Raw genomic sequence first — 22,881 nt, 5'->3', positions numbered from 1 at the left:
CCCAGCTTTTCATGCAAGGTGTTGGAGCCATTTTCCCCCACTGGGACACAACTCAAAACCTAAAGGAGGAGAAGTTTATTTTGGTTCCTGTTTCAGTCTGTGGTCTGCTGGCTCCAAGGCAGGAGGGGATGGAAGGAAGGGCCTGGGGGGAAGAAGCTGCTCAAGTCTTGGCAGCAGGGAGCAGAGGGAAGGCAGGAGCCAGGAGGCCCCTTCCAGGGCTGCCCAGTGACCTCCTCCAGCTAGCCTCGGCCCCCGCACAGTTGTGATGAGCCTGCTGGTGAGCAGTGCCCACTGCAGTCACCTTCCTCAGGAGCCTCGGGGACATCTGAGGTGAAACCTAGCCTCAGCCATGTCCCCAAGGCCTTCTGTCGACCCTCTGGGGCGGGTGCCATCCGCGCTCACAGGTTGCAGAGAGGGACACACAGGCTCAGGGACGCTGGCACTTGTAGCCCACCTTTGTGGACGTCAGCATCCCTGAGGATGCAGTGAGGCCGGGTCCGCAGTGCCCCAGAGGAGGGAGTGGCCTCGTGTCCATCCGTGCATCCATCTGGCCCTTAGGGTCGGCAGGATGCTTCTGGTCTGGGGCCTGCCTGGCGGACACCAGGTCTCCAGGTGGACTAGGGATGGAGGATCTGCATGTCAGGAGGGAGTCTTGGCCTGGGCGGGAAACTGTGGCTGGCTGCACCTCCCTGGGGCGGGTGGGCCTGGTCACACCCAGGGGCCCTCCAGCCAGCCCCATCTGCTGCCCCTCCCTTCCCTGGTCAGCAGCAGGGACCCCAGGATGGCTGTGGTGTCACAGGGACCTGCAACAGCCCCAGGCCTGTTCCCCACCCAGGGCTCAGCAGGGCTGCTCGGCTGACACAGGCCCAGCCCTGAGGGCATGGTTGGCACAGCCTGGAAAACCCAGCTGGGCCGTGCTGGCTCAGCCCTGCCTGTGATGCAAGCCCTGGGCCCACGCTGAGCCACATCCTCCCTGCGCTGCAGGCTGGGGCCAATATAAATTGGTGTCATTTCCTGCCCGCCACCCTCAGCCTGGTGTCGGGGTGAGTCCTGCTCTTGCGGCAGGGTGCACGGGAAGACCGACGGGGTGGCCAGGCCGGCCGGGAGCCTGTCCCGCTCCTGGGCTCCTCCGCTCCCGCAGTCCCTGTCCCCTTCGGTGTCAGGAGGGCTGTGTGACGGGAGGTGACGCTGCTGCTGACAGCTCGGGTCCCTGGAGGAAGCAGTGGGGTGCCCGGAGGGTGGAGCCTTGGAAGAGACCGGGCGTCAGGGTGAGGACGGCCAGGGAGGGTCAGGGCACCGCCTGGACCCCCGAGCCGAGCAGAGGGCTGGGCTCCTGAGGGGCTGGCGACGCCCAGCCTGAGCGGCTGGAGGGCCCAGCCTGAAGCCTCGCAGGAGGTGTCGCCACCCCCAGCCCTTCCTTCGCGCCTCTGCTGGTGTCCCTGGGCTGAGGCGACCCTGCTGCCAAGTCCAGCAGAAAGGATCAAGGAGGAAGCGACTCCGACAGAGCTGGCCAGCTCCTCCATCCAGGCTAGGAGGGGCACGGCCACAGACAGAGCCCGTGACACTGGGGTGTGTTCGCCTTTGGCCGTCTTTCTTTCTTTCTTTCTTTCTTTCTTTCTTTTTCATTTTTGTGGTACTGGGGATGGAACCACTTTTTATTTTGTATTTTGAGATAGGGTTTCTCTAAGTCACTAAGCTGCCCAGGCTGGGCTCAAACTTGCGATCTTCCTGTCTCAGCCTCCAGAGTGCTGGGATCACAGGGACAGCTGGCTTATTTCTGTCAGACCCCAACCGAGGTCCAGACCTCGGGCCTACATCCTGGCCCTGCTCCTTCCGCGCTGCACAAGCTGTGGGCTGGGACTCCGTCTGGCTGAGGCTCAGGCTCTGCCCAGAGTGCTGCTGGCCCTGAAGAGCACTGGTGCCAGTGAGCGGCCGGGGACTGCGGGCCTCGCGGGAGTGGCAGGCCACGTGCGCTCAGAGCTCTGTGTCCCGGGGACCAGGCCTCGTCAGCGCTGTCCGCCTGTCCACAGTGCTCCTCTCTGGCCTCTCTGAGGCGCCGTCCTCTCCAGTCAGGACAGTGTGGGCTGGGAGGGCCAAAGGCGGCTCTTCCGCCTCTCGGTCCCCACAGGACCACGAAGGTTTGGGGGTCGGCGGCAGGCGCAGTGCGGTCCGCTCCGATGGGCACAGAGCCGCTGTGCATGGCTGTGCTGCTTGCTCTCTCCTCAGGGCTGCTCTTCCTCCGGGGCTCGGGACACTCCGGGCAGGGCTCACTTCCTGGTAAGCACTCGGCTCGCTTTTCAGAACGGAATGGTGGCTCATGATGCTTGACTGATACGTTTTCCTTTGAGTTTTCTGAGTTTAAAATTTTTTAACTTCACCGGGTGTGGCGGCACCTGGCTGTAATCCCAGCACTTGGAGGCTGAAGCAGGGGCTCGCTCTGAGTTCGAGGCCAGCTGGAACCACCTAGGGAGACCCTGTTTTAAGCTGTGACTTGGAATTGTGCATGTTTATAGGGCGCCCTGTGATGTTTCTCCATGTGTAGAATTTGCTGACTTTGATAACTCAGTTCTCCCTGAGTGCAGAAGTTTTTGTGATACTGGGCTTGAAGCCAGGGCCTTTGCACTAAGCCACATCTCCAGCCCTTTTATATTATTTTTATCGGACAGGGTCTTGCTAAATTGCTAAGTTGCCCAGGCTGGCCTCAAACTCGCCATCCTCCTGCCTTGGCCCCTGACTGCTGGATCCAAGTCCGCTGCCCCTCGCCCGGCTGAGCGGAGACTGGGAAAGTCGCTCCTTACCCGGATGCCTGGGACCCCAGCGTGGCACTGAGCCCCGGCCCTGCCTGTTGCTGCCGAGGAACATGGCCAGCACCCGCTGCAGGCTGGCCGGCTACCTGGAGGACCTCGACTGCTCGGACTTTAAGAAGTTCAAGATGTACCTGGAGGACTACCCCCCGCAGAGTGGCTGCACCCCACTCCCCAGGGGCCAGACGGAGCGGGCGGACCACATGGACCTGGCCACTGCCATGATCGACTTCAATGGGGAGGAGCAAGCGTGGACCATGGCCGTGTGGATCTTTGCAGCCATCAATAGGAGAGACCTGCATGAGAAGGCGAAGCGGGAGCAGCCGCAGTGGGGTGAGTGGATGGGCAGGCCAGACACGGCTCCTAGTGTGCGAGCGGGCATGCAGGGGAAGCGGATCCACACATTGCACAACCCGTCTCCAGAGCTCTCTGCATCTTGCACAATGGAAACCCCGTAATGGTCCTGCCAGAGCCCTGTGACCTGCTCTCCCTGGCCGGGAGCCAGAGGTCTGGCTTCTGCTCCCTGTGCTCGCTGCTGCTTGGCTTCCTCTTGGAGGGCACCAGAAGCTCTGTGTGGCCAGCTTGTGTCAGGCGGCTGCCCCCCAGGCTCCTGCACACACGGGGCCGTCGGTGTCTCCTCCTGTGGGAGTCTGAGTGCCTTTCCCTGTGCACGTGCGAATGCCACGTGCAGCTTGTGTCCACACGTGGGCAGACACTTGTGCGACCCCCTGCTGCTGTGAATAGTGATGATGTAAGCCTCGGCGTGCAAATGTCCTGTGCACACCCTGACTCGGGCTCTTTGGACTTTATGACTGGGTGTGGAGTTGCAATCCTCAATCTAAACATTGTGAGGAACTGCCAGGTGATCTTTTTATAGCAGCTGCACAGTTTTCTGTTCCCGCTCACAGTGCACAAGAGACTTCTTCACATCCTCATGAGCAGCTGGTGCTTTCTGCTTTTTCAGAGCAATCATCCTAATAAGTAGGGGTGGTAGCTCACTAGCTCTGCTCTGCATTTCCTGATGATCGGTGCAGTGGAAATCATTTTGTGGGCTTCCTGATCACTTGCCAGCTTCTTTGGAGAAAGATCTACTGAACCCCTTTCCACTTCCTAATTAGTTTTTGCGGTTGTTGACTTGTAGTGTTCTTTATGCATTTTGGATGTTAATTCCTCATCGGATGTATGACTTTCTTCCATGCTGTGCACCTCTCTTCATTGTTAATTGTGTCTTTTCATGCTCAGAAATTAGTATGCTTTACAAATCATTTCTTGTAGCATCTTGCTTTTTCTTTTGCTTCCTCTCATGGTTGCGCTATGAGAAGATGGAGGGAAGCAGTTTGCTTTTCACACCTCCTTACAAAGCCCAACTCCAAGGTGACCAGGGACCAAGGGCTGCGGATCTGTCCCATCCCTGGTGTGGTGCTGGGCTCCTCCAGCTCTCTACTTCTCACCCCTGAGTTGCCCAGGCTTGCTTGTCTGGTCCCCCACCCAGAGTCACTCTTTTCCACGGCTTAGAAGGAGTCCCTGACCCTAGAGGATTATCCAGGTCATGGGTAACGCCTGATGGCCACCACTGTGGGAACGGAAACAGGGCAGGGGCGATCCTTAAACTCAGAGTGCACATTGTGGTGAGGGTCTTCCTTCCACACCAGGAAGGCACAGAGCTGCCTGGAGAAACAGCATGGTGATGGTGAGCCAGAGAGGGTGGGAAGGAGGAATCGACTCAGGTTGCAGACAAGGAGCTGTGTGGCAGGGCAGGGGATGCAGGGCGCGATGGGCAGGAGGCGATGTGGGGAGGGGGTGGGCAGCAGGGACCTCAGGAGCACACATGCCCAAGCAGGCGGTGCTGACAGCGCACACGGCCTCCTGTCACCAAGCAGTGTACCACCTCAAGCCCCTGAGCGTTTCTCACCATGTCCCTGCACTCAAGTTGTTCAGTGAACCTGACAGGGCTGTCTGCCCAGGGCCCCTTCAGGTCAGTGACACAGCGGGTGAAGCCAGAGGATGCCTTAGCCCCAGTGCCATGTTGGTGCCTCGCTGGGCTTGAGTGGAAAGATTAGAACAAGGTTTCACATTTTGTCCTGGGCTGGGGCGAGACTTCAGATCACGTTTGTTGGGGCTTTGTTTGGGTTTTTGTTAGGATTTGCTTTGGGGTTTCTGGGGAGCAGAGTCCCTGAGTCATTTCCGCTGCTCCGGTCCCTGCACACCTGGAGCAGCCTGACGGGTTCCCGGGGCTGGCTGCTGTTCTGTGTTCCCCAGGGCCAAGCCCTCTGGGCCTCTGGCATCTGCTGATGTAGGTCCATTTTCTCATCTGTGGGTCGTGTTGGGGTCACGGGGGGCTTTGAATGTACGGTGGTCCTGAGCTACACTTCATTTGGTTGTAGAAGAATCTCCAGGGCTGGAGGTCAGTGTTCTGCCCTGTAAAGCTTCCTGAATGAATCTAAAGTCGGCCAGGATTAGGAACCATAAATCAGAGATAAAATGGACTGGGATCCTCATGCTTTTGATTATAGTTTCCACAGAGCTTGGGTGGGACCCAGGCCTCACGCAGGCTGAGCCAGGTCCTCCCCAGCAATAGGACTCTTGGCCTGTTGGCTGGGGAGGCCTAGAAATCTTGGTTGGAGAGCACAGACGTGGGCTCTGAGGCAGGGAAGGGTGGCCTTACTGGGCCTGGCCTTCTCGAGGGTCCGGAGATCTTGGGGAGGTCTCAGGATTAGGGTCTGGGGCTGGCCACAGACAGCTGATGATGAAGATGCTCCCTGCTGATTGACTTTGGAACTGGGAAGGGGTTTTGCCGCTGGATGTGTGTGCGTGCACGCACGTGTGTGCTGTCCCCACTCCATAGAGTGCAGGACACGCCGGGGGCCTCTGCCCATGCTGCTGTCACCTGCCCTGGGAGCCATGTTCCCCTGGGAGTTTTCCAGGCCTGGTGCCTTTGACCTGTGTCCTCTGTGATAAGAATTCAGGTTTCTGAGCCGGTTTTTCTTTCTGTGTTCAGATAACCCCACAGTGGAGTGCCGGGAGGACAGCATTGAAGAAGAGTGGATGGGCCTCCTGGGCTTCCTTTCCAGAATCTCCATCTGCAAAAAGAAGAAAGGTGAGCTGTTGGTGGCACTTGGACTTCCAGTCTGGGGCCCGCTGGGCAGGTGTGGGGGCAGAGCAGCTGCAGCTGGGTCTCCCACCTGCTTCCCATCTGGGGTGCAAGGCCCGGCCAGCAGAGAGGTGGGTCCTGGGCGGGGAGGCCCAGAGTGAGGGCAGGTGCTGAGGGCAGGAGGGGGTGGCTAAGGGAGGGCTCCCCCTGGGGCTGCGCTTGCAGCATTGGCCTCTGCTCAAGGAAGATGGGGCCCTCCACAAACAGGCAGTGGACAGAAGAGGCCCCTTCTGTCCCTCTGTCCCGATTGCCACCGCCTCTGGCACTGTTCTGCTGCCGTGTTTAAAGGAGAGCAGGCCGCTTTGATACAAATTTGCTTGTCTGACACCCGGACCCATTGGCAGTGTGCACGCACATGGGAGGCGTAGTCTCTGGCTGTGGGCCACACACGTGTGCCTAGTGCTCCTGGATCTTCCCTCCCGATGCCTGCAGAGAGCCAGCCCTGTTCCTGCCCAGCTGGGCGTGACTCTCTGTGTGGCTGCAGATTTTAGCAGGACGTACAGACGGCACGTGAGGAGCAAGTTCCACTGCATCGAGGACCGGAACGCACGTCTAGGGGAGAGTGTGAACCTCAACAAGCGCTACACACGCTTGCAGCTGGTCCGGGAGCACCCCAGCCGGCAGGAGCGAGAGCGAGAGCTGCTGGCCATGGGGGGGAGCCGGCTGCGGGACGCCCCCCCGGGCCCCCTGAGGCTGGAGTCCCTGTTTGACGCCGACCCTGAGGATGAGTCCCTGGAGCCGGTGCACACTGTGGTGGTGCAAGGTGCAGCCGGGATCGGGAAAACCATCCTGGCACGGAAGATCATGCTGGAGTGGGCGTCGGGGAAGCTCTTCCAGGACAAGTTCGACTACCTGTTCTACATCCACTGCAGGGAGGTGAGTCTCGCCACCCCCCGGAGCCTGGGGGAGCTGATTGCCAGCTGCTGCCCGGACGCTGGCCCCCCAGTGGGCAGGATCGTGCGTAAGTCCTCCAGGGTCCTGTTCCTCATGGATGGCTTCGACGAGCTGCAGGGTGCCTTTGACGAGCACACCGGGGCGCTGTGCACGGACTGGCAGGTGGCCGCGCGCGGGGACGTGCTGCTGGGCAGCCTCATCCGGAAGAGGCTGCTGCCCCAGGCCTCGCTGCTCATCACCACACGGCCGGCCGCGCTCGAGAAGCTGCAGCACCTGCTGGAGCGGCCACGCCACGTGGAGGTCCTGGGCTTCTCCGAGGCCCGGCGGAAGGAGTACTTCTTCAAGTACTTCTCGAGCGAGGTGCAGGCCCAAGCGGCCTTCTCGCTGATCCAGGAGAACGAGGTGCTGTTCGCCATGTGCTTCATCCCCCTGGTCTGCTGGATTGTGTGCACTGGGCTCAAGCAGCGCATGGACAGCGGCGAGAGCCTGGCCCAGACCTCCAAGACCACCACGGCCGTGTACGTCTCCTTCCTGTCCTGCCTGCTGCAGGCTCGGGGTGCTGGCCATGAGCACCAGCACTCTGCACCCCTCCGCGGGCTCTGCTCCCTGGCTGCCGATGGCATCTGGAACCAGAAGGTCCTGTTCGAAGAGAGCGACCTCAGGAGCCATGGCCTCTGGGAGGGGGATGTGTCCGCCTTCCTGAGGATGAGCCTGTTCCAGAAGGAGGTGGACTGTGAGAAGCTCTACAGCTTCATCCACATGACCTTCCAGGAGTTCTTCGCCGCCATGTACTACGTGCTGGGAGAGGAGGAGGGGGCGGGCCCAGCGGGGAGCTGCATGGAGCTTCCCAGCCGGGATGTGGCTGTCCTCCTGGAAAACTATGGCAGGTTCGAAAAGGGCTACCTGATTTTTGTGGTCCGTTTCCTCTTCGGCCTCGTCAACCAGGAGAGGGCCTCCTATTTGGAGAAGAACCTGAGCTGCAAGATGTCCCAGCAGATCAGGGCGGAGCTGCTGAGGTGGATCGAGGCCAAGGCCAGGGCCAAGAAGCTGCAGGCGCAGCCCAGCCAGCTGGAGCTCTTCTACTGCCTCTTTGAGATGCAGGAGGAGGGCTTTGTGCGCAGGGCCATGGGCCACTTCCCCAAGATCGAGGTCAGCCTCACCACCCGCATGGACCACGTGGTGTCGTCCTTCTGCATCAGGAACTGTCCCAGCGTGCAGAGCCTTTCCCTGGGCTTTCTGCACAACTCACCTGAGGAGGAGGAGGAGGAGGAGGAGGAGGAGGGGGAGGAAGGCACGGGCCCTCCGGCCAACGGAGCTCACAGGTGAGGGTGGCTCCAGGCAGGGAGGCCCTGTCCGCTGCTTTCTGGCTGCTTTTGTGGGTGTTACATCCTCTGCCCAATCTTCAACCGTCTTCCAAGCAGGGTCACCACACCCTGTGATAATGGCCCTACTGCTTGTTTCTCCCAGTTCCTTCATTGGAGAGATCAAGCTTTTGTGTCCCGCAGATAAATGGGAGGGAAAAAGCCCACGCAGGAAGATGTGCATGGGAAGCCAGGTCAGCGAGGCCCAGTGGGGTAGGGTTACCTGTGGGACTCGAAGTCTGCTGGGAGGCCCAGGTCAGCATCCTGCTCCAGCGTGGGCTGCTCTAATGGAACACAGAGGCAGGGTCTTCTAGAGGACAAGGCTGGTTTATCACAGTGATGGAGGCTACAGGGTGCAAGGCGGAGGGCCCCCTTCTCAGGAGAGACTGATGCATGGTGCCAGGGTGGAGGTGGAGGGCATGGGAGGGCGTGGGCAGGTGAGGGTGCCGGTGAGCGTGCGGTGCGAGTGGAAGATCCGTCAGTGCTGTGATAGTTCGGTGGGTGTAGTCCACCTTCTTGGCCTGAGAGTCTGGCCTTCAGCGAATGCGCCTCCAGCCCAGGTGTCTCCTGCACTGACTTCTCCGAGGCCCAGGCTGATCTGGCTGCCTGATATTTCTAACTCTGTCCCGAGACAGGACACCGTAGTCGCACACCCAGCACCGCACTGGCTGTCACACTTCCACTTCTGGGGACAGGCGTCGCCTTGGGCTGCGTCTTCTGGCCCAGCCCTTCTATTCAGCGACCCCGCCCAGGCCTCCCCCAGCCCACCTCTACCCCTGGGGGGAGCGCGCGGAGAGAGGAGGGAGGGGGACCCGCAGGGAGGACAGTGGGGTTGGAGGCACAGCACCGGGGCCAGAGCACACCCAGACCTCTGGGCAGCGGGAGGACAAGGCTGCCGCCCAGCCCTGGGAGAGCGGGGAGATCCCGACCCGCTGGGCTCACCCCTGCGCTTGCTCAGCCCATGGCCGGCTGCGGCAGGACAGCTGACCACGGGCTAGGGGCGTCCAGGAGGGGACCCTCGGGTCTGCCCGAGGCGCTGTCCGGCCTCCGCCCTCAGCCTGCTCATTTCTCCGTGACTGTCTTTGGATTCGTGGCCACTTCCTCCCTCCCATTTCTCTTTCTTTCAATACTGGGGATTGAACTCAGGACCTGCACGGGGCGCTAGTCCCCAGCCGTTGTAGAGACAGGGTCTCCCTGAGTTGCCCAGGCTGGGCTCGAACCCTGGACCCTCCTGCGTCAGCCTCCCAGCTCTGGGATCCGGGACTGGGCCAGAAGCGAGCCGTCTCTTCTCCCTGGCGGCCTTCCTGTGGGTCCGCTCCGTGCCTCAGCACGGCCTGTCCCGACTCTGCCCTTCTGCCCCTCCAGCTCGCCGAGCTGCTACCCAAGCCCAGGAGTCTGCCGGGGCCTCTTCTCGGCTCTGAGCGCCACGCCGAGCCTCTCGGAGCTGGACCTCAGTGATAACGTGCTGGGGGACCCGGGCCTGAGCGCGCTGTGCGAGGTGCTGCGGGACCCGGGCTGCGGCGTCCGGAGGCTGTGGTGAGCGCCGTGCGAGCGCGCGGGGCTGAGGCGGGCGGGGCGTCGGGCCGGGGCCGGGGCCGGGGCGCAGTCCGCGTCCCCAGCGCTGCTCTGCCCGCAGGTTGGGGCGCTGCGGCCTCTCGCGCCAGTGCTGCTCCGACCTCGCCTCTGTCCTGAGCAGCAGCCGGAAGCTGGTGGAGCTGGACCTGAGCGACAACGCCCTGGGCGACCTCGGGGCCAGCCTGCTGTGCCGGGGCCTGGCGCACCCGCTCTGCCGCCTCGCCAAGCTCTGGTGGGTCGCGGCCTCGGGCACGAGCGGGGCGCGCGGTGCTGTGGAGGGGACGGGAGGCGGCGCGGCTGGCGGGGCGGTGGGGTTTCCCAAGCAGTCTCCCGGGGCCACCCTGATCCAGCGGGCGCACAGGTAATGGGACCCAGAGCGCAGAGGAAGCCGCGCGCGCCTTCCGCAGGAGTGGGTGAGGGGCGGGTGTGCGCCTGCGCCCCCTCGGGGGCCCCGCCCCCAGGGCAGCCGGCCGACCCCTCTGGAGGGGAGTGTGGGGGACGGAGACCCCGCCTGCTAGGGCTGAGAGGAAGCCCCGCTCTCCTTCCCCTAAGATTAAAATGGTTCGGAAGCTGGACAACACTGTGAGTATCTCAAGGCCAGGGAAATGTGCACTCCAAGAGGTTGAAATGGCACATTAAAAAAAAATTCTTTTATTCGTACCTTTTAGGTTATACAGTACGTTTACATTTGTCACTGGGTGCTGGTACCTGTACCTGATGGATCTTGGTTCTTATTTTTTTTGCCATTACCTGTGCGCCCTTCACCCCTCCACCCTTCCCTATTTACGTAGATTTAGTTTCCATTTTTTTCCTTTCCTCATAATTTTTCCTTTCCCTTCTTTCCTTTCCCCTTCCCCTCCCGCCACCCCTACCCCTTTGGAATTTTTCCTATTTCAAATTATCAGTTATTCATTTTCATCCTTTTTTGCACTTTCAGTTTCTCACAGTAGAGAAACTATTTGGTATTTACACACGTGTGTGTCCTATTCATTTCACTTAAGAGTGTGGCCTCAATATGCATCCATTTAGCTATAAATGTCTCCAGTTTCTCATTCTTTATGGCTGAGTAGTACTCCCTTTTACGAAAAACCACATCTTCTTTATCCAGTTTCCAGTTGATGGGCACTTGGGGTGCTGGAATACAGGCTTTAGCTATTACAAACTGTGCCGCTATAAACATGGGTGCACATATATTGCTGTGGTATGATTCTTTTAATTCTTTATAAATTCCTTTTTTAAACTTTTGTTTTTTGGTATTGGGGATCAAACTCGGGTCCTTGTGCTTGCAAAGCAGGCGGCAGAACCAATGAGCTAAATCCTTGGCCCCATAAATTCCTTTTTAAAAACAAAACAATAGGGTCTCACTGTGTTGCCCAGGATGGTCTCAAAGTGCCAGGGTAGCTGGGACTACAGGCATACACCACTCTACCCAGCCTAATAAATTCTTTTTTTTTGGTACCAGGAATCTAACTCAGTGCCTTGTGGTTGTCAGGCAGGTGCTCTGCTGCTGAGCTACATCCCTAACCCTTAAATTCTTTTTTTTTTTTTTTTTCCTCAAGGAGAAGGGGTTTATTTGGCTTACAGTTCTCAGAGGTTTCAGTCCATAATCACCCAACTTCAAGGCAGGGATGAAAAACAGGCATGGCAGAACAGAAACAACATGGTACACACGAGGTAGCAAAGGTAACAAGAGGGAATTACTGGTTCTCTCTGCCCCTTTTATCTTATTCAGACTACTTAGGGCACATAGCACTCACACCCTAATCCTAGTGCCCTTGAGCCTAGCACTGCATCATGAATCACTTGCAGCTTCACATACTCTCAGTCAATCCTATGACCACCTGAGGCTTTGCGGGGACATCTAGACCCAAACCCTAGCATTCCACCCCGGCCGCCCAAAGACTCTTGTACATTCCTATACACGAAAGGCATTTATTTAGTCCATCTCTAAAAGTTGTCAACGTCCTAACAGTTTCAGCACTGCTGAAAAGTCCAAGTCCCAGGTCTCCTCTGAGATTTAAGGCAAACTCTTAGCTGCAAGCCTCTGTACAAATGAAAGGAAAGTCAAACTCTTCCAGCATTCAATGGCACAAGATACACATTACCATTCCAAAAGGTACAAACAGGAGGATGCAATGGAAAGGGACCAAAGTAAGCCCAAAATCCAGTAGGGCAAACATTAAATCCCACAATTCCATTTTCAGCATCCTCAGCAATCTGTGGCAAATTGTGAACTCCAAAGGGCTTGGGTGGCTCCACCCCTGTGGCATTTCTGGTAGTTGTAGCTCCCATGGCTTCTCTCTTGGGCTGGCTCTGCTTCCTCCTTGAAGCTTTCCTCAGGTGATCCATGCCCCTGGCTTCTCCAAACTTCTGGGGTCTCCAGTGCACCTCTGGCTTCACACGCACAGCTTGACACACGGCCCTCTCAGGGGCACCCTGCCCGGCCTCCCAGGCCTCTTCTGAAACCTGGGTGGGAGCCTTCCTGACCCTACCACTCTTGCATTCTGTATGCACCTAAAAGCAGCACCACGTGGATGATGCCAAGGTCTGCTGCCAGCTGGAGTAGGAGTAGCCGGTCTTGCCTCTCTCTTGGCTGTAGGGGTCAAGTGCCTGGATTGCTGAGCACTCTGAACCCAATCCCAAGGAACAAATTCTCTAGGCTACTGCAGTTCTGGAACATGGTGTGGCTGTCGCCATTTTGGAACCTGGTTTTCTGGGGCTTATTTCTCAAAGCAAATTCCTTCACCTTTGTAAATCTGAGGCTGCATAGTGTAGAGTCCTACTGCTTCTTGTGATTCTCTAAAACCACCTTTTCTATTCTCTTGTTCCTTCTCAGTAATCAAGATCTGCTCTGCTCTATCTTTGCAGTTCACAGCTTTACTGGAGCTCCCATTCTGGCCCAACTCAAAATGTTTTAAATCATTCTGCTGGTCTCTTTGCTCTTGATTCTCCACACAGATCTGGCCAAAAGCCCCCAATAGTAGCCATGCCACTGCCTTGATATTCAACTGCCTTGAAATTTCTTCTTCAAGATTAATTAGTTCACTACCCTTAATCTCAGTCTCAGAAGTCTCTGGACAGGAACAAAATGCAGACAAACTTCCTGCCAAGCTATAACACACATCATCTGGAGTCCAACAGCCAGTACAGTCCTTCTTTCTAGCAGAAACCTTCCCAGCCTGGTCTTTATAAGCTTTCTGGTCTTCTGAGCTCTGACCAGAATCTCCCACACACCTGAAATGGCAAATTTTATCATCGGCATAATCAAAAACGATGGTGAATGTTTGAATTAAAAGTTATTATAGTAAAAGGCACATTCATACCCCCCAGTCCTCCCCCTGCTTTAACACACTCACCCCATCATCCTTGCCACTTTCTGCTGCAGCTCTGGAGTCCTTTTTCCTTGAGCATCTTTAGTTGTGCAGTCCTGGTTGTCTCGATGTCCTGAACGAATGCAAAGTGTTGACCTTCCGTGGTCAGTTGGACTTTGGGGAGGAACCAGAAGTCCCTGGTTGCCATGGTGAAGAAGGGGGATGAGGACACAGCAGCATGTTTTTATAAGCTGCCTTTCCGCTGGATGGTGCCTGGCAGCAGCACTCTGGTTTTTTATTTTGTTTTGTTTTCACAGGACAGGGGTTGAACTCAGGACCTTGCGCTTGCGAGGCAGGCGGGGGAACCACTGAGCTAAATCCCCCACCCAGCACTCTGTATTTTTGATCACACCTCTAAAGTCACTCATAAAAGTGGACTTCTAGAATTGCTCAGAAAGTGGCAAGACAATGGGATAAGTGTGTTGGAAGCAAGCAGGAGTATTCTGAGGGGAATTCATGGCAAGGTGTCTTTTTGACTGTAAGAAGAAAAAATTGAAAATGTCACTTATTTTCATGAAACTCCATGTCTTAATTACTTTTCTCATTGCTGAGACAAAATACCTGACATCCAGAGTTAAAGGAGGAAAAGTTTATTTTGGCTCACAGTTAGTAGAGGTTTCAGTTGATAGCCGATTCCAAGGCAGGGTGCTGTGGCAGAGGGTCCTGGCAAAGGAGAAACAGTCCATGGAAGGCAGAAGGCAGCAAAGCAGCACAGTAGGGAGCAGCCCCAGGAGCAGCCCTCTTTCTGACACTCATGGTCTCTCCAGGCTGCGCATCCATAGGGTGGGGAGCACTCACACCCGGGGTGGGCCTTCCATTGTCCACACCCTGAACTAGGCCAAGCCCATCAGTGGACTGATGTAGTAACCACACACCCTGGATCCAGCCCCTCTGCAGGGCCCCACCTGACTGTGCAGTTCTTGGGGGGACAGGTGTCGTCTACTTACTGTGATAAAGATAAGTTCAGGAAGCTGGGAGATGCTACAGTGCTGGGCAGCCTTGGAGGCGCTTGCTTGTTATTACAGCCAAGGAGTCGGGAAGCTTCCTTGGGGCCGGGGGCGGCCGGCAGTGGCGGGTTCGGGGTGGGTGGTCTCGGGGGTCTCCCTGCCCTGGGGAGCGAGTGGTGGGAGACAGTGCCTGACTCTCCTGTGCCCACAAGGCTGGTGAGCTGCTGCCTCACGACTGCGTGCTGTGAGGACCTCGCTGCAGCCCTCAGCGCCAGCGGCTCACTGACCAGACTCTATGTCGGGGAGAACGCCCTGGGTGACGTGGGGGTCAGAGCTCTGTGTGACAGGGCCAGCTGGGCAGAGTGTCGCCTGCAGAAGCTCGGGTGAGTGTCGCGGGCCTCGCGGCCGGAAGGCGGCCTGGGCGGGTTGGAGACGAGTCTCGGCAGAGGGCAGCAGCCGACTTCTGAGTGGTCTTAGGCACCAAATCCATATGAAATGGTTGGTGCTGGACCTGCAGGGCCACAGCACAGCAGGTTGTAGGTTGACCTGCCAGGGCCAGCGGAGGTTGAAAAGGCCGTCTGTGCTGAGCCAGCAAGCTTGTCCGTGTCCCCTGGCAGCCCGGTGTGAGGCACTCGGTGTGACAGGCACTCGCTCGGGGACCCCTGCTGCCTTGTGTGTGGCCCCTGCACAGGACAGTGCTGGGCCCCATGCAGACTCTCTGGCTCTGCGCTTTGGTCCTTCCCAGGGTGGCGGGAGCAGCTGCAAGCCCAGGGCCCCAGTTCCCCTCTCCACAGGGTCTCTATGTCCTGCCCGGTGACCCTGACCCACCTTCCCTGTGCTGCTTGGCACATGGTGCCCGATGCCTGCCAGGGCGAGGCCCCTGGGTCCTCATGCCGTGGGCAGTCACAGCAGGTTTTTGGCTCTGGGATTCTGCCCTAAGGGGTAAGAACACAGACACCAAGCAGCATCGCGCAGGAGTCTGGGATCTGATCCTGTGCTCCACGTGGGTAGTGGCAGGTGGACTCCTAAGTGACACAAAGTGGCCACAGGGCCTCGGGTTGAGAGGCGTGGGGTTCAGGGAGTGCAGAACCTCCCCCTCCAGGACAGCTGCCCCAGGACAGCCCCGACCCAAGTGTGGGGCGTGGTTGACTCTGAAACTCCAGGGGCCCTTGCTTAGGAGCCAGGGCGTGTCCCTAGGATTCTCCCCAGCTCCTGGGTGTCCTGAACAAAGGATGAACTGGGCTCTGGAAAGGCAGCGAGGGCGAGCATTTATTGAAGGTGGAAAAGCAGCACGCTTGCAGGGTGAGTGGGCCAGGGGAAAGGTTCACAGAGCAGAGGAGAAGGGAAAGGCATGTTTTGCACCCCAAATTCCTGGGGTACTGATCTCCCTCTCATGCAGATAAGGTATCAGGACAGCCCTCACTTCAGGTACTCACTTGGCATCAGCCGTGTGTCCCATCAGAAAGCTCGTTTGGGTTCCTGCCATGTGTAAATGAAAGACCAGCCAGGTGTGGTGGCACACACGTCTGATCCCAGAGCTCGGGAGTCTGAGGCAGGAGGATCTCAGGGGGCTCGAGGCCAGCCTGGGTTACATAGCGAGTTCAAAGCCATACTGGGCTACATAGCAAGACCCTGTCTCAAAAGAAAAAAAAAATCAGAACAGTGTCTTTTGATTGGTTGTATCCATATGCAAATGAAGAGTTGAAAAGAGCGTCTTCTGATTGGTCCTTCCAGTACATCCGATTCAAATGAAGGATTGAAAATAGTGCTTTTCTGGTTGGTTCTGCGTAGTGCTGCAGTTGTCACCCTATTGGGAGTGCCTTGCCCCCTGAGAGTGTCCCTTACCCTGATGCCCTGTCTTACTGTCACCTATGCATTTTTGGATCTTGATTCTGCCCATACTATCTATAAATACAGTGAGCAAGTTGCATATGGCTTTTACTCTGCCAGCCAGAGCAGCATTTAAGACAGTCACAGGAGGGAGGGACTTTCCTGAGCAGGAACCAGAGGGCAGCATTAACCGTGCGTGCCCCACACTCTGTCAGTCCTGGGCTTGTCCCCTGAGCCCTGCTGCAGACACCACCAGGCCTGCACACTGCACCTGTGTCCCTCTGTCCCCTTCTGCTACTCCTCAGCACCTCAGCCTTCTGTGACACTGGTTTGTCCAGCAGATACACTTGGCCCTTGGGTCCCAGGCCCCTGGGCTTGGGGTAGATTGCAGAAGGGAGGACAATGGACCAGACCCTGTTTTCACACACATTCCTGTAGGGAGGAGTGACAGAATGAGCAGTAGACAGTGACATGTCACACTCATCAGCACTGTGATGACCACTGGCAGGACCAAGGGCCACTGCTTTACTGCCTTCAGTGAGGAGAGGCACTGGAGCAGGTGCTGGTGACATGTGGCTTGGCCAGGAGCTGGGAGCAGCCCTCTAGGTGGAGCAGAGGGCACAGGCCCAGGCGTGGGCCTCGGCCACCCTCAGAGATTGGCTGCTCCCCACTGAGTCCTCCCCACATCCCATCTTGGTTGACCCCTGCTGCCTTTTCTTCCCTTACTCCTCCTCTGAATGTCTTTCCTCTCTTGGCCTTAGAGTGCTGCTGTTTTTCTGTTAGTTTTATAGTTTCCTCCTCCATGCGTCCTGTGTTGGCCTCTCTTCCTGTGGTCTGGGATTTCACCACCAGTTCCTTTTTCTTCTCAATCTTTGTGCACTCTGAGCTCTCTCATGTACCAAGCAAGGGCCTGCACACATGGCGTTCCCCAAACAAGTCTCAAACCCTGACACCACTCATGAGTTTTTTTTATTGCAAAAGTAACACATGCTTAGTGTAAACATCAAGGAATATAGGTATGAGATGCACCACCCACCCCCTCTCCATCCACCCACCTATCCATTGACCTATCCATCCTCCCATCTACCCATCCACCTGCCCATCCATCCATCCACCCACCTACCTATCCACCTACCCATCCATCCTCCCATCTACCCACCCATCCACCCATCTACCAAGCCACCCACCCATCCATCCACCTATCCATACATGCACCTACCCATCCATCCTCCCGTCCACCCACCAGCCCATCCATCCACTCACTCATCTGTCTACCTGCCCATCTATCCATCCAAACATCCACCCATCCATCTACCTATCTGTCCACCCACTCACCAATTCATCCAAACATCCAAGCATCCACCCATCCACCACCCATCCAAGTATTCATCCGTCCATCCACCCACCCAACTGCCCATCCTCCCTAGTGTACTCTACATATTAGTTTGCTAGGGCTCTATAACAAAGTTCCATGAACACAGTGGCTTAAAGAGCAGTCACATAGTCTTACTTCTGAGCCTGGCATCTGGCATTAAGGTTGGGGCAGGCTGGTTCCTGCTGGGAGGAGACTGTTCCTGGCCATCTTCCAGTGCCTGGTGGTCTATGGCGGCCTTGCTGGGAGCTGCCCCACCCTGGTGCCTGCCGTTGTTCTTGTGGACTCCTGTGCTTGTGTCTCACTGTGCCGAGTCCTTGCTCTGATAAAGAACCTGGTCCTGCTGGGTTTGGGCCACTGAGTGCTCATGAGTCTACATCCACCTAAGGTCACCTTCTGAAGGGCTGGAGGCCAGGACTTCAGCACAGGAAGTTCTTTTTGGGGGGAGAGTACAGTTTAACCTGTAACACTCTATTTAGCAATTCAAACCAGAACCATAATAGAAATGCTTTCCTATGATTTGCATTTTTCATTTGTCATGGATAATGGGTACATTTCCATACTGATATATGAAGACCTGTAGATTGGGGCATAATATTCCATAGAATGCATGACCACAGTTCATTTAGCCATTCACCAGATAATGAAGTTTTGAGGAACCTTCTGTATTGTTATGAATGACCCTGTGAAGAGCATGTTTGGATACAGAACCTTATGCAGGTGTGATTATTTCTTTAGTGATGGGCAGCATAAAGTGGAATTAATGAGTCAAGAACTTCCCGATGGTCACATGTTCATGCTGCTGTCTCAGGGGATCCTTCTGGGTTTTTGTTTTTCATGACTCTTAGACACCAGAGCACTTGCACACGTACTGGCAGAGGGAATGTGGTCACTCGAGGTGTGCCTGGCTCAGGGGTTTCCGGTTCCTGCTTCCACTGAGCTGCATCTGAGCAGAGCAGCCCAGTGATCTGTTTCACATCCCTCTGATCTTGGTGGTAGAACACGCTCAGCTAGACCTGTGTATAGCACATCAGAAACTCCCACTTTACACATCTTCCTGAAAAACCACAGGCTTCAAACTGTGGGGAGTGCTGGGTGGGCAGAAGGAGCCAGAGAGGAGCTGGTGGGGAGGGCGGTGGCATTGCTGGCCCTGCCTGGCCCTGGCTCCTACCACATGGCCTGCCCTATTTCAAGGCGTGCTGAGTTTCTGGAGGGTAAAGTCCCTCTCTGCATGTCCTGTGCTTTGTCTTTGAGTCACACACGAGTCCGTAAGTCTCAGATTTGCACGCTGCAGAAGGTTGACGTAGCAGCACGGCTGCCTCTGCAGGTTGTACTGGAGCCACGCAAGACAGAGCAGGGTCCACGGCCAGACAGTCTCTACCCGAGGCAAGTGTGGGACCGGGTTAGTGTGCCTTGCTCTTCCCCTGTGTGAATCCCAGCAGGGTGACCCCGCCACCATCCCATCTCTCAGAGGGCGAGTCACGGTCCCCTCAGGTCACGTCCAAGATGCTGTGTCAATCTCTGGGTTCAGGAATGCAGCTGTTCAGCTGAGTGGCCCTGTGTTTGGAGCTGTGCAGCATTGGGTTCATGCCAAGAACGCTCTTGTTCTTTATTTTTGTTTTTTCCAGACAGGGTTTTGCTATGTAGCATATAGCTCAGGTTGGTCCTGAGCTCACTAGGTAGCCCAGATTGGCCTTGAACTCAAGGTGATTCTCCTGCCTCAGCCTCCTGATTGCTGGAGTACAGGCAGGCACCACCACACCTGCCCTCTGCTCTGTTCTCTTCACAGCTTGGTGAATTCCGGGCTCACGTCCTCAGGCTGCTCTGCACTGGCCTTGGTGCTCAGGACTACGAAGAGCCTCACACATCTGTACCTGAGGGGCAACGCGCTCGGGGATACAGGGCTCAAGCTGCTCTGTGTGGGGCTCCTGCACCCTGGCTGCGTGCTTCAGATGCTGGAGTGAGTCCCTGCTTCCCGAGGCACAGGGACAGGCAGGGCAGGGGAGTGGGAGGTCCCCACCTGGACACACTGTATGCTGGAAGGGCTCTGTCCTGGGGCAGGGTCGTTTCCAGCTCCAGGCACCAGGAGAAGCGTTGCTTGGTGGCAGAAAAGTTGAATGCTGAGTTCCTTCCACCACCTCCAAGGAGGGATGGATGGCTTTACATTTTATGGAAATTTGGGGAGAGACAGCATTTGAGAACAATCAGCCAACAAGCTTGTGTTACTTATTTGACCTGTGTGATGCAGCAGACTTGCAAAAGAGCTCCGCCTCTGAAGAGGAGAGAAAAATAACTATTAGCATGTAGGTTACATCCAGCTAGCTAAGCCTGTGATTTTTTTCTCTTGCTTTTTTTTTTTTTGGTACCAGAGATCGAACTCAGGACCTTGCACTTGTGAGGCAGGCGAGGGTACCACTGAGCTAAATCCCCAGCCTGCTTGCTTTTTTATTTTGTTTGTTTTTTTGAGGCAGAGTCTTTCTATGTGGTTCAGGCTGGCCTTGAACTCACTGTGTAGTCCAGGCTGGCCTCGAATTCATGGTGATCCTCCTGCCTGAGCTTCCTAAGTGCTCGATTACAGGCGTGCATCACCATGCCCCACTAATGCCCTGATTTCCCCACAGCAGTGAGTGCACAGGCTCACGTCTCAGAGCCTGTGGGCCTGGCTCAGAGTGCGTTTTCTGCAGGTTGGACAACTGTAGCCTCACCTCACACAGCTGTTGGGACCTCTCCACGGTGCTGACCTCCAGCCGGAGCCTGCGGAAGCTGAGCCTCAGCAACAATGACCTGGGTGACCTGGGGGTCATGATGCTCTGTGAGGTCCTGAGACAGGGGGCCTGTGTCCTTCGGAGCTTGCAGTGAGTGTGTGGCTCGCTGGCAGGTGGGAACTTGGGCTGGGGTCAACCAGCCGCCCAGCCTGGATGTCTGGGTCCCTCTGCCACAGCTGGTGATGGTGGGGGAGCCCTGCTGCAGGTTCTTTCCAGTGGCGTCTGTAGAAACAGCTGGTTCAAAACATAGTGAGCTGGGGGCCGAGTATTTAGCTCAGTGGTTCTGCCACCTGCCTCACAAGCACAAGGATCCGAGTTCAACCCCCAGTACAAAAACAAAACAAAACAAAACATAGCGAGCTGTGCACCACGGCACATGCCTATAGTCCCAGCAGTTTGGGGCTGAGCCCAGGCGCTGGAGGTCAATCTGGACAACAGAGTGAGGCTGTCTCAAAAACAAACCAACCCTGGAAACCACATGGGCATGAGACAGCCTTTGGGCTCAGAGGGTGGGGCCAAGGGAAGTGAGGTGAGATTTTAAGACTCAAAACTGGGGGCTTTCTGAAGAGCATGACCCAGCGTCCTCTCTGCATTTCCAGGTTGAATGAAATGTATTTCAACTATGCGACCAAGTGTGCATTAGAGACACTGCAGGAGGAGCAGCCTGGGCTGGACCTGGTGTTTGAGCCTTCGTGGTAGGGCAGGAGCGGGACGGGCCCCAGCCACCCCGCGTTGTGACAGCTCGGTGGTGCATCGAGGAGGATTTGGCTCTGGTTCTGTTGCCACCACAGGGGAGACATGCGTCTTGGTCCCACCTGGGGGCGATGGCAGGAAGGGGAGTCGGGGAGACGCTGTCCCAGAGCACCTGCTCAGCGGGGAATGGGCTCTTCCTTTCCCTCCTTACCCCCGCTCTCTCTCTGGTTTCCCCTTATTCAGCTGCTTACTCTGTGCCCCTTGTGTCCCTGTGTCCCTTAACTGTCGCACAGAACCCTGGACTCCATGCTGTGCTGCAGTTTTGTGGCAGCTACTTATTTATTTTTTATAACAATTATGTTTTCTAATAAAAACAATTCGTACTTATTTTAGCTCATTGAAAATTCAGAAATATATAAAATCATTTTTTGGTATTGATCAAGTTAAATTTTCTTCATTAAAAAAATGTGTCTAGAAATCTTTTAAATCATTGATCTCAACTCCTAATGTAGTTTACAGCCCATCCTCTGCAGCAGCGCTCTGCGGCCCGGGACGGAGGCTGGCGTGCAGAGCTGTGACCAGCGCTGTCTTCCTGCTGCAGCCTGTCCCGGTGGTCACAGGAGGCCCCGGCCGAGCCGTGGGGACAGGGTGTTGTTGGGTGGACACACGGGAGAGGGGCAGGGCACCCACGGGGTGGACCCAGGGAGGGTGCCGGCTCCCGGGGTGGACAGACTGCCTGGCTAGGAGCGAGAGGCTGGTCTGTGGTGAGTGTTCCATATTTCATGACCCCAGGGGACAGCACCAAAGACGCCTGCTGTCCCTGCCCTGTGGAGCCCATTCCCTGCCTGGCCCACCCTTTCCCTTCCCGAGGCGCCAGGTCCCACTCCAGCATCAGCAGGCAGCGTCCCCCGTCCCCCTGCCCTCCTGTCCTCCACTCTGCTGCACTGCTTCCCACAGTGCAGTCCACCGGCCAGGCCAGCGGCCTCCTGGCCCTGGGGCTCTCAGAGCTGTCCCCACGGCCCCTGCCCCAGGTCACCCTGCCTCTCCCCACCCTTGTGTGCCGCCTGGAGATCCTGAAGCTGACTTCACCTCCCTGTGTGGAACGTGGTGCCTTGGCGTCCACTGAGCCATCTGACGTAGTTAATGTTCTCTCCCCTGAGCAGACAGGGATTTCCACTTGTTCCGTCACTGCACACCACAGTGGTTCCTTGTTTCTCAGGTCTCAGTAGCGTGAGAAGCACATCTTACAGAAACCTCTCTGCCTGGCTCCACGCTTAGTGTTGCTTCCGTTCTTTATTGACCTTGTTACCAGGGTTGGAGCTCTGGAGGGCTGGGAAGCACCCACCCTGAGCTGCAGCAGACGGTGCAGCCTCAGAGGCTCTGACAGGCATCGGCTGTGTCCCTCGCACACTTGGGCACAGGCAGCCCCCACTGACTGGTATGATTTTCAGTGTGTCCGACAGTGCGTTTCCCCTCTGCAGTGCAGATGGGAGGGCGGCGCCTGTCTGACTCTGAGGGTTTAGCAACAATCAGTGGCACAGTCTCCACAAAGGGTGCACTGCCTTGCCTGTGACACAGTCCACCCCTCTCAGGGATCTGATGGCTCAGGGCCACCCCTGTACCTGTTGGCTTGCAATGCAGAACACGCAGGCAAGCTGGTTACCAACAGGCTTGGAGGCTGAAAGTCCAAACAGAACTTCACAGGCTCTGTCCAAGGTCTCCGAGGGAGGAGGAGCGTGGGCAGCACTGCACCTGGAAGCAGGCGCTGGCTCAGGGAGCAGCTGAGGGCAGCCAGGGGCACCCGTAGCACCTTCTGGGTGCACCCCAATGACCTGGGGACGTCCCACTGGGCCTCGCCTCCTGAAGGTCCCCTCAGCCCTTCGCCAAACCTCAGGCAGATGGGCCTTGTGGTCTTCCAGACTCTGCGCTCTGGAACGGAGCTTCTGCCCAGTGGCCCACTGTCTGATCCTGGTCCTCTGTCTGCACTCACTCCCTAGGGTTTTTAAAAAAATATTTTGTTTTTAAATAGAAGGAAAAAACAGAAACAAAGCTTTTGTACATAGGGAGGGGAAGGGGCTTGAGGGGGGAATGGGATAAAAAAATAAAATTTATTAACAA

At 56.7% G+C, this 22,881-nt stretch overlaps 1 protein-coding gene across 4 annotated transcripts; it reads left to right on the top strand.

Moving 5' to 3' along the window:
- Positions 1–1,030: 1,030 nt before the first annotated feature.
- Positions 1,031–21,150, top strand: LOC101712523 (NACHT, LRR and PYD domains-containing protein 3). 4 transcript variants are annotated; one of them, XM_087181033.1, is made up of 10 exons: positions 1,031–1,268; positions 2,667–3,137; positions 5,803–5,901; positions 6,440–8,171; positions 9,576–9,746; positions 9,847–10,017; positions 14,316–14,486; positions 19,095–19,265; positions 19,990–20,160; positions 20,670–21,150. In XM_087181033.1, the coding sequence occupies exons 2-10, from the start codon at positions 2,861–2,863 to the stop codon at positions 20,767–20,769; spliced, it is 3,063 nt and encodes a 1,020-aa protein (XP_087037159.1). In that variant the 5' UTR covers positions 1,031–1,268; positions 2,667–2,860; the 3' UTR covers positions 20,770–21,150. The 4 variants fall into 4 exon arrangements, with proteins under 4 accessions (XP_087037159.1, XP_021107778.2, XP_087037161.1 ...); XM_021252119.2 differs by having other exon boundaries at positions 1,031–1,569; XM_087181034.1 differs by lacking the exon at positions 1,031–1,268 and adding an exon at positions 1,598–2,277.
- The last annotated feature ends 1,731 nt before the right edge of the window (positions 21,151–22,881 follow it).

The sequence above is a fragment of the Heterocephalus glaber genome, unplaced genomic scaffold (assembly GCF_053883595.1).
Source record: "Heterocephalus glaber isolate CG9 unplaced genomic scaffold, H.glaber_assembly_v1.0 deba00001466, whole genome shotgun sequence".
Classification (NCBI taxonomy): domain Eukaryota; kingdom Metazoa; phylum Chordata; class Mammalia; order Rodentia; family Bathyergidae; genus Heterocephalus; species Heterocephalus glaber.
This window is presented reverse-complemented; position numbering and strand designations above follow the sequence as displayed.

Bases quoted from the DNA above. Each gene is read 5' to 3' on its own strand.
- LOC101712523 (XM_087181033.1), top strand. From the start codon at position 2,861: ATGGCCAGCACCCGCTGCAGGCTGGCCGGCTACCTGGAGGACCTCGAC. The intron at 5,902-6,439 runs GTGAGCTGTTGG...GTGTGGCTGCAG, and splicing joins CATCTGCAAAAAGAAGAAAG to ATTTTAGCAGGACGTACAGA. The intron at 10,018-14,315 runs GTGGGTCGCGGC...TGTGCCCACAAG, and splicing joins TGCCGCCTCGCCAAGCTCTG to GCTGGTGAGCTGCTGCCTCA.